This window comes from Lycorma delicatula, chromosome 9, assembly GCF_047948215.1.
Source record: "Lycorma delicatula isolate Av1 chromosome 9, ASM4794821v1, whole genome shotgun sequence".
NCBI lineage: Eukaryota > Metazoa > Arthropoda > Insecta > Hemiptera > Fulgoridae > Lycorma > Lycorma delicatula.
Window position 1 is genome coordinate 118,142,866 of NC_134463.1, and position 17,163 is coordinate 118,160,028.

Consider the following 17,163-nt stretch of genomic DNA (forward strand, 5'->3'; position numbering starts at 1 on the left):
ACTGCCTTTTTACTTTTTTTTTTTTTTGTTTGTTTAACATCCGGGTCCGCAGTCAAGCAATTCTTTCCGCAGAGGGTGAGATGAGTGTTTTGTAGCGTGTGTGAAAAATGCCATGCCTGACCGGGATTCGAACCCAGGACCTCCGGATGAAAGGCCGAGACGCTACCACTCGGGCCATGGAGGCCGGCTACTGCCTCTTTACCTGTCGGACCGTACCCAAGTCGAAACGTGAGAACAGTTGATCGAGACTTTTGTTCCCACGAATTCCAAACCTGGTCTCTTCTCACCGTACAACAGGTGTTCGTTGTGCGTTAGCAGGCAGTATAACAAAGGACGATGTTGAACGGATATATAATTTACATAAAGGGTTCTTCTTTTTGTCTTTTCTGGATTCTTGCCATTATTAAACTTTATATTACTTTCATAATAATTGGAAGGAATCCGTTGCTCAGGATCGCTATACCGGTTTTGTAACAGTATCAAATCATACAAACAACCACTCACTTCCTCACAATATAATGAAAATTTAAAAAAATTTATATTTTTTAATGTTGAAAAACATAAAAATACATCATGTTTTAACAGCAATCTACGACCTCAAATACTATAGAACCGGTTTAACAAAACTTGTATTGTTTTCAAAAATATCCGCCAGATAACGTGAAAAACGACACCGATTCATTGGCTAGGGTAAGTAGCTCAGTAACAAATAATACGAATGTTACAGTTCACTTCGGATGTTAATAGAGACGCCTATCCTAATTTCAGGATTTGGCTGTAACAGTTATGTTACTCTTCGGTGTATACTCGATAAAGAGTTTACAATAAAATAATAATTTAAAAAAATTAAGACGAAAAAATATATATGAAATTTATTATAAACACAAGTTTTGTTTTGTTTTTTTTTTACCTCCGGGACCACCGTTAGGTATTGATTCAGAAAATGAGATGAATGACAAGTAGCGTGTGAAAATGCTATGCCTGACCGGCGGGATTCGAAACCGGAATCACCGGCTGAAAGGCCGAGACGCTACTACTCGCGCCACGGAGGCCGGCACTATGAACACAACTTACATATATACAATGTAACTTTTCTACATATAAAATGAAATTTAGTTAACGCTCCTACCTCGAAACGATTTATTTTTTAGTGTAAGACCACCATATGAACCCAGCACGCATGGTTCCCTTGTAATGGAGCGACTGAAACCATTAAATGGAAACTTTATGATTATGTCGCATAATTTTAAAAGGAAAAAAATATTGGACTGTTGCAACCCTACGTAAGGACATCACGGTGGCCATTTATTAATTTTTCGTATCTAGCTTCAAAAGTGGCCTAAACACCATTGGTCAAAAATGAAACAAAGAAATAAATAAATTTTATCAAACGCTTTTCACTTATAAGGATTTATTTTTCGGTATGAGGTCACTACTTGGATTGCACTGTGCGGTCCACTTTTATTTAACTAGCCTTGAAAAACATTAAGTGACCGTCATTCACATTAGAGTGGTCAGAACGCGAATCTTTGTTTACCAAAATTTATTTTTTTAATGCCCTTTAAAATGATGTGTCACATTCCTACCCTTCCCATTTAACATTTTTTTAGCTGCCCTATCACCCTTCCTGGGTGCTTGGGTTGTGATGGTCTTGCATCTAAAAATAGGTACTTTCGAGGTAGAAGCATTTACTAAATTTTATTTTTCTATCTCTAACAATAAAAAGGTTATTTATTGAGTTCATAAATAATTTTAGGCTTAAAACATTTGCAAAATTGTGTGTGTGTGTGTGTGTGTGTGTGTGTGTGTGTGTGTGTGTGTTTTAAGAAAATTATTTTAAATTGTTTTTAAATGTCTAATTAAAAAAAAAAAATCATAAATATTTGTGAAATTGTTTAATTGTTAGTAGTTTATATTCTGTGTGAAAATGATAGAAAATTATCCTCTATCATTACCATAATGCGTTTTAAGCTTACAGCTTAGAAGCCATTTAAGTATTACGTAAGCAAAAATTTTGGTGATTTAAGAACCACCCTCTCATTTTATAACTACACAGCTGCTTAAATTTTGTTGGTTCTGCTCTCGTAAATAATTAAATATTTGTTCATTCACCAAATTATTTTTTGTGCATTAAACCTAAAAATTTATCATTTTTACTTTTAACTCTAGGTTTACTTTTTAAGAATGTATACAATGTAAATTGTATAGATTTTTTTTTTCTTTTTTTTAGATGTCCTAATATGGGAGGGACGTCTCAGCTGCTAAAGGCGGCCTTTTTTCTGCTTCTACCATTCTACATATCACGCTGTGATACCAGTTCAACAGACGATATGTAAGTATAAGTGTTATTTTTTTCTTTTAAACAGGAGGTGAAATAAATTTGTCAGTTTTTACTTCTCCGGTTATACAGTTGTACTGTATTATATATAGTTATAAAAGAGCGTATAATAAGCAGGTCAAAGTTTGTAGCTTTTGACGTTTGATTCTAATAAAAAAAAAGCTAAGGTTGAAAAATTCCGGTTGAATGTATGTACGTTTACCTGTTTACGTGATATCTTGGATTGATCGATTCGGATGAAATTTGGAAGGATGATTTCTGTATATATGCGGCATTGGTGATATTAAATTTGGTCACAACAGGTCAATGGAACGGGGAGTTAAGAACGTCATGAGTCCCATATCTCAAAATTATATTCAAAATCTAAGTAAATTTTTACACGTAATCTAAAAAACCTTAGGTCACTAAAATACTTTCTAATAGGATTTGGTATTATTCAAACCATATATAGAAATAAGGAAAAACCCCTGTTTTGTTTCTTGTCGTTTCTGAATAAAACGTCACATTCTTGTACCGATTAGATGATTCATTTTTTTAGTATTTTTATGTGTTCGGGTTCATTTTGGTTTTGTGTTCGGGTGATTTAATTCAAGGGTGATAGATAATAAATGTAATTATTTTACTTTTTTGTCGGTCATAGTTCTTTTTTACATCATCAGACTGAATTAACTTAATTTTTTATGAAATTGTCTTTGATGACATCGGAATATGGATCATTACTGACATTTTTTTAACCTTGGTTACAATTAGTTAAGGGGATGGTAAGATAAAATTACATAGGTCCCGTATATCGACCCACAGGGTTGGTCTAGTGGTGAACGCGTCTTTCCAAATCAGCTGATTTCGAAGTCGAGAGTTCCAGTGTTAAAGTCCTAGTAAAGACAATTACTTTTATACGGATATGAATACTAGATCGTGGATACCGTTGTTCTAGGGTGGTTGGGTTTCGATTCACCACACATCTTAGGAATGGTCGAACTGAGACTGTAAAAGACTATACTTCACTTACACTCATACATATCATCCTAATTCATCCTCTGAAGTATTATCTGAACGGTAATTATACAGGCTATACAGGAAAAAGAAAGAAGGTCCTGTATATCAAAATTTAACTCAGAGTAAATATTTTTTTTACTTAATATATATATATATATATAATACATAAATTTGAACCGCTAGGCCTACATCTTAATTTTACTAGCACTATCCAATTTTACCATTACAAGTATGTTACAGTAAAAAGGTGAAATGAGAAGTTAATAGTCGCATTGTTTTAATGTAATAAAAACTGCATTGTTGTTAATTAATAGCTGATTTACTAAACTAAATTAATAATAAATTTTTGAAGAATTTTCAGCTGATTTGTTTCATTTACGATAAGTAAATAATAGGTAATATTAAAACTGGAAGCTAATTTTTATTTTGAAAATAATGTCAGTTAAAATAACCGTTTAATTTTTTGTTGTGTTGTTAATATTATTAGTTATTATTAGTTTATTATTATCAACATTGTAGCGCTGTTTAATGTTCGTAATTATACGCATTAGCAATGCAAAATGCAATAAAATTGTTCATGCAGAGCGTTTAACCTCGTTTTATTGCTAACACGATTTTTCCTTCATTGCAATTTTGAATGCTTAGAAATCAATAACAAAGGCGTTAACATAAAAACAGGTTTCGCTATTTGTTTTTCTTATAAAATTTTAAATTAAAATCATGTGTCATATGTCCATCTTCCTTTTGATTAATTTAAATTTGATTCAATACGGCCGATCCAAGATGGCGGACAAAAATGAAAAACCCACAATAATACAGATTTTACAGTGTTACTCGTAGCACCCCATTTCTTTCTGCTTCAAATACCTCTTAGATATGCAGTATAAAGCTGTTCCCATATTTAAATAACATCCCGCATATTTTTACTAACATATTTACAAACTCATAACGTAATTTTCCTCTTAAGTAGTCGCGGGGAAGCCATGATAGCTATATAATTTCTTGCCGGCTTTTTTTTCTTTGATTCTTTTCTACTAATGTAGATATGTTTATGTTCTACAGCAATATATAGACTTAGCTTAAAATATTTTTTTTACGAAATAGAAGGGGATAGAAAAGTGCACGGAAACAGTCAATAAATTGATGAGGGGAAAAATATATCAATAGAAATGAAAAGATACCGAGTATCAAACGAGATACTAACTAATGGAAAAGCTACGTAATTTATTGGAAGTAGAAACGGTTAAACTTCAACCTTTGCAAAAAAGAAATATGTCTGGCGTCTAAGTTAAAGGGTAAAATTTAGGCTTGCCAAAGTTTTAACCAATAAATAACTAGATGATATAATTTTTAATTCTTATGACTGGAATTTCATTTACTCGATTTGTTAAGAACTTAGATCTAAAATGACACATCATGTTTCGTATGAATGAATTTTTTCTATTAAGAAATGTTTTTTACAGAATTACGTTTTTTTTATGTACAGAATTGTAACAAAGTATGGCAACACTTTAATAATTTTTCTAATTTTTTTAACGTAGAAAAATTAAATTAAACAAATGCTGATGCCTCGAATAATCTTTTATTTTGCTATGAGATCACCAAACCCACGAGGATTCAGGGAGACCCTCCGTTTAAAATTGAGGTTAAATCAAAACGTTTTTAAATAGAAAGAATAGGATTACGTTAAATCGTTTTAATGGTAATTGAGAAACAAATTGTGACAAGCCTTAATGACGGTTATTTAATGTTTTTATCAACTAATTTCAAACGTGGTCAGCACAGTATTTTGTAAATAATTCTTTTAGAGTACGACATTAAAAAATTTAATTTAACTAATCGTGTTACTTCAGAACGACCTACTTTTGGAATGAGAACACTATTTGAAGTTAATATACGTGCGTATATATATATATATAATTATATATATATAATATATATTTTAGATGTGTTTTAGAGAGCCAAATAGATTCACTTATTCTTTTATCGATAGTTTTTGTCATTAGTCATATTCGTTTTCATTTTTATTTTTTTTTATTTTCAAAAATTAAGTCCAGTAACTCTAAACGATAATAAAACTTAAAATGTATAAATAACTAAGTTGGTCTGTAATTAGTAATTCTATGAACAGTAAACCTCGCACATTTTGTATGGAATTTAATAGATTGAATGCTACAACGATCTAATGACACTAAACGAATTTTCAGTAGTAATAATAATAATAATTGGTTGTGAAAGTTTTATCCGAGTTAAAAATGATTATTATATTAGTAATCAAGCTCTGGTTCCAAGAACACCAATTATCGTTGAATAAATGATGATTGACGAGATAGTACAACCATTTTAAGAATAGTGGCTGAACAATAGAACAATAGTTCTACTATTTTCTTAATTCTTTTTTAATACTATTTTGTATTTTTCATGTTGTTTTGGCCATCTTGGTGGCGGAGTAGTACCCGCCACCACCATTCCCATCACTCAGGAACGATATCACGGGTTCGAATCCCGGTCAGGTATGCCACTGCTCATACGTTACAAAATTTCCATTTCATATTCCCACGCACAAGCTTCAAGCTTATGCGGTGAATTAATCATAAAAAAAAAAGAAATAAGATTTTCGGAAAAAATATTATAAAAACCGTTTATCGAAAATCAGTAAAGATTAATTATTTAATATGATGTTGTACAGCAATAGAATAACAATCTCACAGAAAATTTTTGGGCATAGAAAATAGAGAAAAACGTTTAAGAGTTACGTAGTTACTTTTCAGACCGCAGGTTCACGGACAGGACGGATAAATATTAATCTTTCACCGGCAAGTCAATCGAGTTTGTTCATACCGGTACCCATTTGTTCAAAGGATTTCCCCGGACAGATGTTCTGAGATCATTCGCCGGGTGATTTCTTTGCACGAGTTCGGTTGAATGTTTTGGTCTGCGCACGCACTCAAACAATCAACATAGCTCCCTGAAATAGTTCATTTCAATATATAAACACAAGCAGCTAATGTACCGAATCTGATGTAGCTTGTAGATGAAGTGTTGGTTTGTAAGTGTCTTACAAAAACAGTCTTCATTCTATTCATATAATAAAACTACTTATTATTTACTTCCGTAACGAGATATCACGTTGATATTGTAGCCCTTCTTAGAGAGCTATATGTATAGAGTAGAACCAAATTTTCAAAGTCGCTACTCGCACTTTCGTGAAACCACGTTATACTTTTCATAAAATCACTCTGATAACAAGGCATCTGATTGGAGGACATTTTTTACACTGATATTTGGTCAGTAAAATAAGCATTAGCGAAGGAATTCGATGTGTCACTCCAAGCACATATATGTGATTGGCACGCCGTGGACAAAAATATATCCCTACGCGGATGGATTAGATATCCGTTCTAAAAAGTAGTTAAAATATAAACTGGAAATAGTGAGCGACGTCAATAGTAGATCGCATCAGGAGTCGATGCGATCGATATATTCGATCTAATGCGATCGATAGAACCTGCCGGATTGGTCTATCGGTGAACGCGTCTTTGCAAATCAGCTGATTTGAAAGTCAAGATTTCCAGCGTTCAAGTCCTAGTAAAGTCATTTACTTTTATACGGATTTGAATACTAGATTGTGGATACCGGTGTTCTTTGGTGGTCGGGTTTCAATTAACCACCCATCTCAGAAACGGTCGACCTGAGACTGTACAAAACTATATACTTCACTTACATTCATACATAGCAACCTCATTCATCCTCTGAAGTAATACCTGATGGTGATTCTCGTAGGCTAAACAGGAAAAAGTAATGCTATCGATACGCTCGATATAACCGAGTGTTATCGGTTTGACGATGGAAATCTCGTTCCCTTCTCTAATATCTCACTAACGCTACGACTTTAGCAGCCGATATTTTAAGACGGAAAATTTTATTTAACATTGTTTACAGGTACGTTATACTGTCTCCAAACAAACGGAATGGAAAAAAATTAAATTAATACAGGACTACATCCGTTCAATCTTAAACATCACCGTTTTATTTAATTAATAATTTTCTCTTTTACAATTACATTTTCAATAATCATCGAGTTAAATTAATAATAATCATCAAAAACATAAATTAATATTTCACTTAAAATTCATTAGACCGTTAACAGTTTTCTTTAAAACTTTTCCCATTATTATGCTTTAATCATAATAAAATATGCTATTAATCATAATTCTAAAATGATATTAGGCAAATTAATGATTAAAAGTTCGGCGCTTCTGTAAGCTCTTCGGCTTTATCGTTTTAAGCTAAAATATCCTGAACAACAGAGATCTTATTCAAAAAAAATGTTTTCTTAAAATTGATTAAAATTTTGACTAAATTTTGTTTCTTTTTATATGTACGAATTGAGTATACCACGAAAATTTTGAACTATTCCCTCCTTTCTCGGTAAAATTCAGTTTTTTCTCAAAATATGCGATTAGATGAAAAATTATTTTTAAATACAAAATAGTTTCTGAAATCGTACCGTTGTGCTTTTTTTTAGGACATTAATAAATTTATTAATAATATCTAAGAAAATATAAATAGATAACTGTAAAAACTAAAGACTGTAAATTAAATCATCTAACGTTTTTTAAGTTTCTGACTAGGTAAATTTATAGAAGAATAGAACAAACGATAGGTTTGTTAGATAAGGATTAATTTAATTTCAGAAATAAATCGAGAAAGCACAAGAAGACATCTTAGGTAAAACCAGAAAGAAACACTAAACGGTGTGGGTTTTATTTTTATAAATAAATCTTTTATTTTGATCGATGCATAATAATGCATCATACAGATCGCAAGAGGAGTGAGTAGATACGCTAATCCAGAAGGAACTACTACATCCTTTTCCTGTATAGATCAAGGCAAACTGTGACACAACTTTGATAGAGAAGCATCAGAAAATACGTGTTTAATTAAAAAATAAAAAATAGATTTCATTAAAGTAATTAATGGAAAATAAAATGAGTTAAAGTAAATTAATTATTTAAAATAAAGATGCGTGAAATAATATTAAAGAGAGTACATGAAGATACGAAATATAAAAAAATCCACAATAATTCACAATTTAGAAGGCATTAATGAAAATTATTTACACACGTTAAACTGGATGCAGAAAAATTCTGGGATTTAAAAAAAAATTAATCAGTAAAATTATTATTAAAATATATACATTTTTACTTCCTTGCACGAAGTAAAGGAAGTATTGTGATCGGGAAAAATTTCGATTTTCAGATTTCAACGGAAATATCCAATTTGAACATCCCTGAATCCATTTTGACTAGTTTTCGGCGTGACTTTTGTACGTACGTACGTATATCTCGCATCACTCAAAAACGATTAGCCGCAGGTTGTTGAAATTTTGGATTTAGGACTGTTGCAAAATCTAGTTGTGCACCTCTCGTTTTCATTGCAATCGACTGAACCAAAAGTTTTAAAAGATTCTTTCTTAAATGCAGTGATAAGTCCTCATGGAGAGCTTTTCAGCGATATATCATAAATGTTACTTATTTTCATCGGTTCCAGAGTTTAATGAAATAATTAGATCTTATAAGGGGAAGGCACATACGTTCTAGAATTCTTCTCCTTTTCATTTTTTAACTTTTTTTTCATTAAATATATTGATTTATTAATAATTACCAACCTCTGATTGTACAAAATTTTTAAGATAAATAATAATTCAATAAATTAAAAAAATATGAAAAAATATCAGAATTTATTAATGAAATAAAATTTTACGTATTTTTCATTTTTAAAACAAAATTTTTTAATATGTAATTAAATTATACATTTTATTTTATACGTAAATTTATTTTACATGTAAATTTTATATACATGTATATAAAATATTATATGGAATTTAATAGATATACAGTACAATTATCTACCTTTTTTTAGTTTTTTTTTTAATTTTGTTTAACCTCCGGGATCATCGTTAGGTATTGCTTAAGAGGATGAGATGAATGATTTGTAGAGTATGTGAAAATGCTATACCTGACCGGGATTCGAACCTGGGAGTTCCAGATGAAAGACCTTTCTTAGCTTCGTCATAATTAAATCACACGTTAATGCGTTTTGGATATAGTCTATTTTCAAAACTCACTGTATTCCTATCTGGAATACTAGGAAGGAGTACAGTGAGTTTTGGAATATGGAATACGGAGTGTTCCGGGACGTATTCTCCGAACTTTAGATACTGATGCAGAGCATCAAAATGAGCAAAGAAGTTTTTATCAGATATAAGTCCTATTTTGCTTTGTTTTCTTTGCCATTTTTTGCCTGTTTTTATTTTCTCCATTAAACGTAATAAAAATTATTAATAATAAATAATAATAGTAAATTATAAAAATGATGGCCTCGCATTACGGTGCACAAGCGTACTGCCGGGTTACTTGTCCGCAATAACTCGATTTTTTATCAACGGACTTTCACAAATAAGGTGTCATTTTGTTCAAAATAAAATGCTTAATAAATTTTTTAATAAGTAAAAGTTTGATCGAAGAAATAGTTATAAACATATTGAAGATTAAAAAATGAAGATAGCCGCAATTTTAAAATTTTTGAAGATGTCGTTTTCAAAATCTGTTATTTTGTAGAAAAAGACGCTAGTCGTACATTTGCCAAATTTAATTAAAGCAGGTTTACTCGTTCCTGAGAAAAATGTTTTTCGTTGACAATCACAAAATGGCGTCCGAAGGAAAACGAAGCAAAACAGGACTTATGTCGATATGAACATTTTTGCTCATTTTGGAGTCCTAAATCAGTACCTGAAGTTCAGGGAATACGTTCAGGAGAAGTCAACTCGTGATTTTTGATTATGACGAGGCAGATAATTGTACTGGGTATACAAATTTTTAATTAATATTATTTAACTGAGTATCCTTGTTTCTTTAAAAGAAAATATTTTGATTATATTTTAAATAGATTGGTTAGAATATTTTTAAACGGTAGTAATTTATTAAAAATGGTAACGAAAGCAAAATTAGGCTCTTTTTCGTAATCAAATATTACACGGATTCATTAACATAAACACCCAGATAAGTTAACTTTCTTTTTTTACGTGACTTCACAAAAAGGGGAGTGGAATGTATTTAGGGTGTATGTTTGTATTATCGTAGTAATTCAATAGCTGAACCGATTTCGATGTAAGATCCCGCGTTGGAGTCTTTACGTTACCGGGAATCATATATATATATATATATATATATATATATATATATATTGTTGGGTAAAATTAACAAAAATAAAATGACATACATAGCTCGTATTTGCCAAAAGAAATTGGACTTTAATTATCACACAAATAAACTGCATACAGTCTAATAATATGAAAAACTGCAATTTAACAAAGCCTGAAAACAAAAGAACATAAATCACCTTTTTTTACAATCATATACTTATAAACATAACATCAATAAACATAGTGTAACTGGAAGATTGTTGCATTACTGACATATTCTGTAACAATAAAAATTAGCAATGAACAAATGTCATTAACTTAGAAAAATAAACTACAATAATTCTTATCATTGGCACTGGCCTTTTCTGATTTATGAACATCTTTGTACTTATCATTAAATAGTTAAAACTCGCATTTCTAATTTGTTATAGAAAAAAGGCCACGATAATATTCCGGTATAAAAAAAAGTTAATTACAATATAATCAATTACATCCAAATTTCATGCAGATAATATGGTTCTACATGTTTTATTCTTATAAACTAGGCATAAAGCTAAACAAAAATGTATAAGATTAACTGACTTTTAAGCAAAGACTTTTAATGAACAACCAGAATATTATTAATAATAGTTATTCAATGACCTTGTCACTACATTTTAGCCATTAATAGCAATAATGCTTAAGTGATTTACTGATGATCATTTAAATAATTATAATTGAAATGATATCTCAAATAATGGAAAAGTACTGTACAATTTACAAAAGGATACGATAAATAACAAACGTATAAAAATTAATAAAACATTCTGAAATGTTTTATTAGTTTATATATTTTATATATATATATATATATATATGTGTGTGTGTGTGTGTGTGTGTGTGTGTGTACAGGTGATTCAAAAGAAAAGGGAAATAATCTGGAAACTGATTCTATAGCTTGAGATGAAATAAGAGAAAAGTTCATACAAACATATGTCCAAAAACGCATTATCGAATTAAGGCTCGCGAAAATTTTCGCTTCCCCTTGTGAAATTTCAGTATATTCGGGATAAACTTGAAAGATTCTTATATTTTTTGATCTGAATAATCGATTATAATAGGTCACAATACTGTATTTCTCGTAGTTTTCATGATATCCAAAAAATAAGAATTCGGTGATGAAAAACGTTTTTTTAAGTTCAAGTAGAACAATTTTATTAAATGATTAATAAATCCGTAAATTCTATTATCAAAACCTGTAAAAAATTTTATTAAGAGAAAACTGATTTAATAAAGTCTATGAAAAAAAATTAACTTTTATTGATAACAAACTTAACAAAAAAATCTTATGATTTGTAAAAATTAAAAACAGCTGTTTTTAGTACGAGAAATTTAGACCTTTGAAAAATTAAAATGTTTTTAATTTATTTTTGAAAGATACTCACTGTGGTTTATCTGTACTATTATATATATAAATTAAGAGGGTTTTTATTTGTTCGAGATAAACAAAAAAAGAAAAAACTACCCGCTTAATTGTAACCAAACTTTAACTTATGTTTCTTAGCATAATTGAAAAGGTTTTTTTAGATATATTTCATCTCGAATAATTTCGGGGGAAAAAATATATATATGGTATTGTAGGTTTGCCGATTGAAGAGAAAACTTTAATGAATTTTGAACTGTAAGTGTCTATCACTGTGTGAGTTGGGTTTGTACTGAATGATTATGAATTTCTAAAAACCAATTTTTTGAATTTCCGAGAGTTTCAAGCGTTAAAATGGATTTATGATTTTTTTTTTGAATCCCTGTTATTTTTCTAATTTCTCGGTAATAAATAGAGAAATCAACCTGACTTTTGGTGAGTAATCTTCATATCAATAAACCAGTTTCTAGATTTTTAAAATTCGATTTTGAAAGGAAGAATTTTTAAAAAAATGATTCTAAATTTTTCCCAATTCGGACTATAGTAAACGTGATATTCAGTAGATTTCGGCTCGTCAGATAAATATTTAAAAACCGTTTTCGGGTTTTTTGATTCTGATTTTTTTTAAGGGGTGCGAAGGTATATATGGTATATATGTGGCTCAACTGACACATCCGCTGCCACCGTTATTGTATGTGCGACTGACTGCACCTGCCTCCGGTTACTCGATTAAAAAACACAAAATAAAAAAAAATTGAACGCTACGGGGAAGCAAGTAATCATATAGCGCGGGCGAAGCTGCGACGGGGAGCTAGTACTCTATAATTTATTACACGGCTGCTCAGAAAGAAGTGTAATGTATTTAGAGTGTGTGTTCCACAGTAGCAGCTGAACGGGCTTAACCGTTTTAAATGTACGACCCCGCGTTGGAATTCTTAAGTTACCGGGATGTCATAGGCTACATATATATATATGTGTATATATATATATATATATATATAATTGTAATTATATATATGTTAAAATAAATTTAAAAAATATACTATACACAAATATTATATGTGCAAAAAATATTCATCCGCAAGGTATTTGATTATCCTATATTAAAGAGTAGTGCTTGTTTTGGCAGTTGTTTTTTTAATTTTTAATACGTATTTACATCTTGTCTTCATTATCGGTATTCACGATTCATATTTATGGGAGCTAAGCCGTGATCTTTCAGCCTATAGCTGAAAGGAAAGACATTTATTTTGAAAAAATTAAAATAAAAGCAAAGATAATGTAATCTGAAGAAAAAAACAGTATATTATCATAGATAAACATTAAACACCATAATTCGAAAAATAAAATTTTGTTATTAAGGATGAAATACGAAGGATGTATTATAAAAAGGAAGCATTAAACACAGAATTGCGTTTTATATATATATATAATATATCTATATATAATATATATATATACTAGCTGTACCCGCCACACTTCGCTGTGGAACATTGTGGTTGCATGGATGAGAAATGAGAAACAAAACAAAGCATACGTTTCATAGAAGTTTAATTTTGCAATACTTGTGGATATACAATATTTTTTTGTTTTTCCACTGTCTGCGTAGATATAAAGGCTATCTGGTTTGCCGACTCGGGAACACGCACATACAGTTGTCCATGTGAGAAGCAATCCGCATCTAAATCTAAACCACACAATTCTAAAGATTGACCTTGAGCTTTATTGATTGTGATTGCAAATGTCAATCGAATTGGGAATTGCAATCTTTTAAATTGAAATGGTGTATCGGTTGGGATCATGGGTATTCAAGGAATGAGGACATCTTCACCTTTGAAAGGCCCCGTTAAAATCGTTGCTTCCACTACGTTATTCGTCAATTTCTTAACTGCAAGTCGTGTGCCGTTGCAGAGTTTTGGCTGATTAATATTCCGCAACAGGATAATTGGCACACCTATTTTCAATTTTAATATGTGTGGTGGCATCCCTGGCAGATCAAGTGAGTTTAAAAATTCCGTTGGATAATTAACTACTTCATCTGCTTCCACAACGGTGTCTATCGACTTATATGTAATATCCTCACTTTGAATGCTGGATTGAATAACATTATTAAGTCGATAGACATCTTTATTCTTTGCGGCAAGGATAGCTCGTTCACCGAGCCGATCGTGATTTCTATGAATAATTTGAATATCAGGAAATACTTTTTCGATCGGTTCTTCTTTCGATGTTACTAAATTACAAAAATTACCAGGAAATTATATTCGTCTGGACGTCTCATAGACTGGCAGCTGTCCGTTTCCAATGTCCAGTAACTGACGTGAGAATACCTCAGCTGATGGATCATTCTGCAACTGGACACGCATATTCGTAGTCAACTGCAATGTACGTGTACGTGTCACCACAGTGTTGAATATTTCAGGCAAGCATTTATTTCGTCTGCTGGTGACGATCGAGAAATTACAGGCAATCTTTGCTTAAAATCTCCTGCGAGCAATATCAAAGCATTCCCGAACGGTTGAACGTTTCCACGAAAATCTCGTAAAGATCGATCAAGAGCTTTAAGCGATTTTTTATGTGTCATCGTGCATTCATCCGAAACAATGAGTTTACATTTTTGTACTTTTCTCATACAGAATGCTTTGGAAATATTGCACGTAGGAGTCCCGATGATTTGCATGTTTAATGGCAACTTCAGAGCTGAATTCACAGTCCTTCCACGTGGTAACAATGTCGCAGCTATTCCAGACGAAGAAAGCGCTAAGGCTATGTTATTTTTTGATCGAACAATGGTTCAATCAATTAGAATCAATCTAATGAGGAATGTTAACCCAGTTCCTCCTGGCGCATCCAAGAAGAAGGTCCCACCAACTCCGTCATTTATCATTTGCATTATGCGATCATAAATGCCTTTCTGTTCACGCGTTAATTTGGGAATGTTTGATCGGACATATGAAAGAAGATCACCAATGTTGTAACTCTGTTCACGGCGTAAATCCACATCAAATGAATATTTATCAATGCTTCGTTGTAAATTCCATCTGTAAATTCAGACAAAAGTGAATATTTAACCTAACAAAGGATTTTTTGGTCATTATATAGGGATATTATTTTCTGTGTATTTGGTTATTTCGACTTTTTTTGTTTGCATAGTCTCAAGTCTATCTGGTTATAAGAAAGTTGGGTGTTTTAATTTATTTACTGTAAGTCATCCTTCTTGGTGGCTTTTCTTTTTGTTTTGGTGTTTTTTTTTTTAATAAAATACAGATGTTTTAGCTGTTAAATATAATTCAAAGAAATTTGTTACTTAATCAATTGTGATTTTGTTTACATTGGCAACGGCCATACGGGCTCTTTGTGATTGGTCGTTGTGTTTGACAGCGGCCATCTTGCATTGATCTGATTGGTTTTCCTTTGTTTAGATTTCCATCGGATTTATTAGCCTCTTATTTATTAAAAAAACTGTACAAATTAATAATAAATAGATAGATTTATTAAAAGTAGATGAAAATAATCTTTGATGCGGGTTATATATCGTGCTAAAATTTGAGCTCAATCGGTGCAGAACATTTTGAGTTTTTGAAGCGTACACAAACGAACTTAACATTATTATTATTTTATATATATATATATATATATATATATATATATATATATATAATATCAAAGTAGTGTATATAAATATATATATATGCACTACTTTGATATTATAGCTTTTTTATGATTTTACCGTTGGACTAAAATGTTATTTTGTATCCGCCATTCCAAAAATACATTTTAATATAGAATGAATATAATATATTCTAATTTTTTATCATAAATTAAAGAACAGTTTTAACCAGTTTGAAATATTACCGATAAATTTATGTTATATTTCGCTATAATTAAACATTTTTAATTTAATTACAAATTATAACATATAATATAAATCATAAAGTAATTAAACAGCTTAGCACTAAAATGGAGGTAACATACGGGCAATTTATCATCCGAGCCGAGTTTGAATCACGACTGACTGCAACTGCTGTTACCGTTTCCATTACTATCGGACAAAATGAATAACTGGAAGCGGACAGGTAATTTCAAATGCAAATCAAATTTGAATGGACTATAAGCTTCACTTCCGGGATAATATACTTCAAACAGTAATCGATTTAACATTTACTGTTACTAAAATTATTGTTAATTTATAAACGTTATTAAAAGTATTATTTTTAAACTGAACTCGTTGCGTTAATGTAATTTAAAACGATAAAATTAATACAGCTAAAAAGAAAATATAAATGAATTTTGAAAAAAAAACTATTTCTTATCCTTATTTTCAAAACAAAATTGTTTTAAGTATTTAAAAATTTATTTAAGAGACAGAAGCTATGCGAGTTTCTAAAATTTATATAATTAAAAAAAGGAATAATTATTAAAAGACGTTAATATTTGGAATTTTTTGCAGAGCTTTGATATAAAAAATTATTACGAAAATGTTGAAAAATAAAGTTACCAAATTTTTATAAAGCAATCTAAATTAAAACAATTATTACCTCTGTTCGTATCTTTCCAGTTCACATTTTCACTACAGTTTTTTAATAATCTGTTGTGATTTTTATTTTTTTATTTATTCTTAAAAACATTTTTAACAAGTAATACAAAAAACGTTTTTGTCAGATCATGTCATATATGACTCATTCCCTTGTGAATTTTTTGGTGATAATTAAAAAAATTTGACTAAAATCACTACAAAGCTTATATAAAAAATTTAATTTAATTTTCCCAGTTAAAAAAAACTCTAATCTACACTAATAAATCTCTTGGGTATTTTGTCCGCGCTAATCTCATAATCGATCTCAATGAAACTTTGCAAGCTCATAGCAGACGCTAAGCAGAAGGTTTTCCACTTTGCTATTATCGATATGTTAATAAAACCAAAGTTATACAAATTTTATTCACTCACCTTCTTGACATGCCCACAAGTTGTCCGACAGTGCGCCGCATTAATCTCTCCTCCCCTCCCGCCATATCGTAAAGTTTCTTCAATGGCGGAGTAGATCGATAAAGTTTATGGGTTCATTAAGTTCACAAATTTTCACGATGATGGACGGTTATGTGAGCGTGTGATACTAGCACCAAGAAATTAATGAATGAATGTCGTAAATAGCAAGAGTTTTGCGATACTGCAAGAATTTCCAAGGGACAAAAAACCAAATTACTCCATTAATACAGTTT

The 17,163-nt window shown here is 30.6% G+C and overlaps 1 protein-coding gene across 9 annotated transcripts in view; it reads left to right on the plus strand.

Annotated features, from left to right (window-relative positions):
* The window catches only part of pHCl-1 (pH-sensitive chloride channel 1), a 1,039,090-nt gene that overhangs the window by 608,536 nt on the left and 413,391 nt on the right, over positions 1-17,163 (plus strand). For all 9 annotated transcript variants that reach the window (XM_075374857.1, XM_075374859.1, XM_075374858.1 and 6 more), the window contains exon 3: positions 2,231-2,332. In XM_075374857.1, coding sequence (XP_075230972.1) covers positions 2,241-2,332 — 92 coding nt within the window. In that variant the 5' untranslated portion in view covers positions 2,231-2,240. The remainder of the gene's footprint in view (positions 1-2,230; positions 2,333-17,163) is intronic.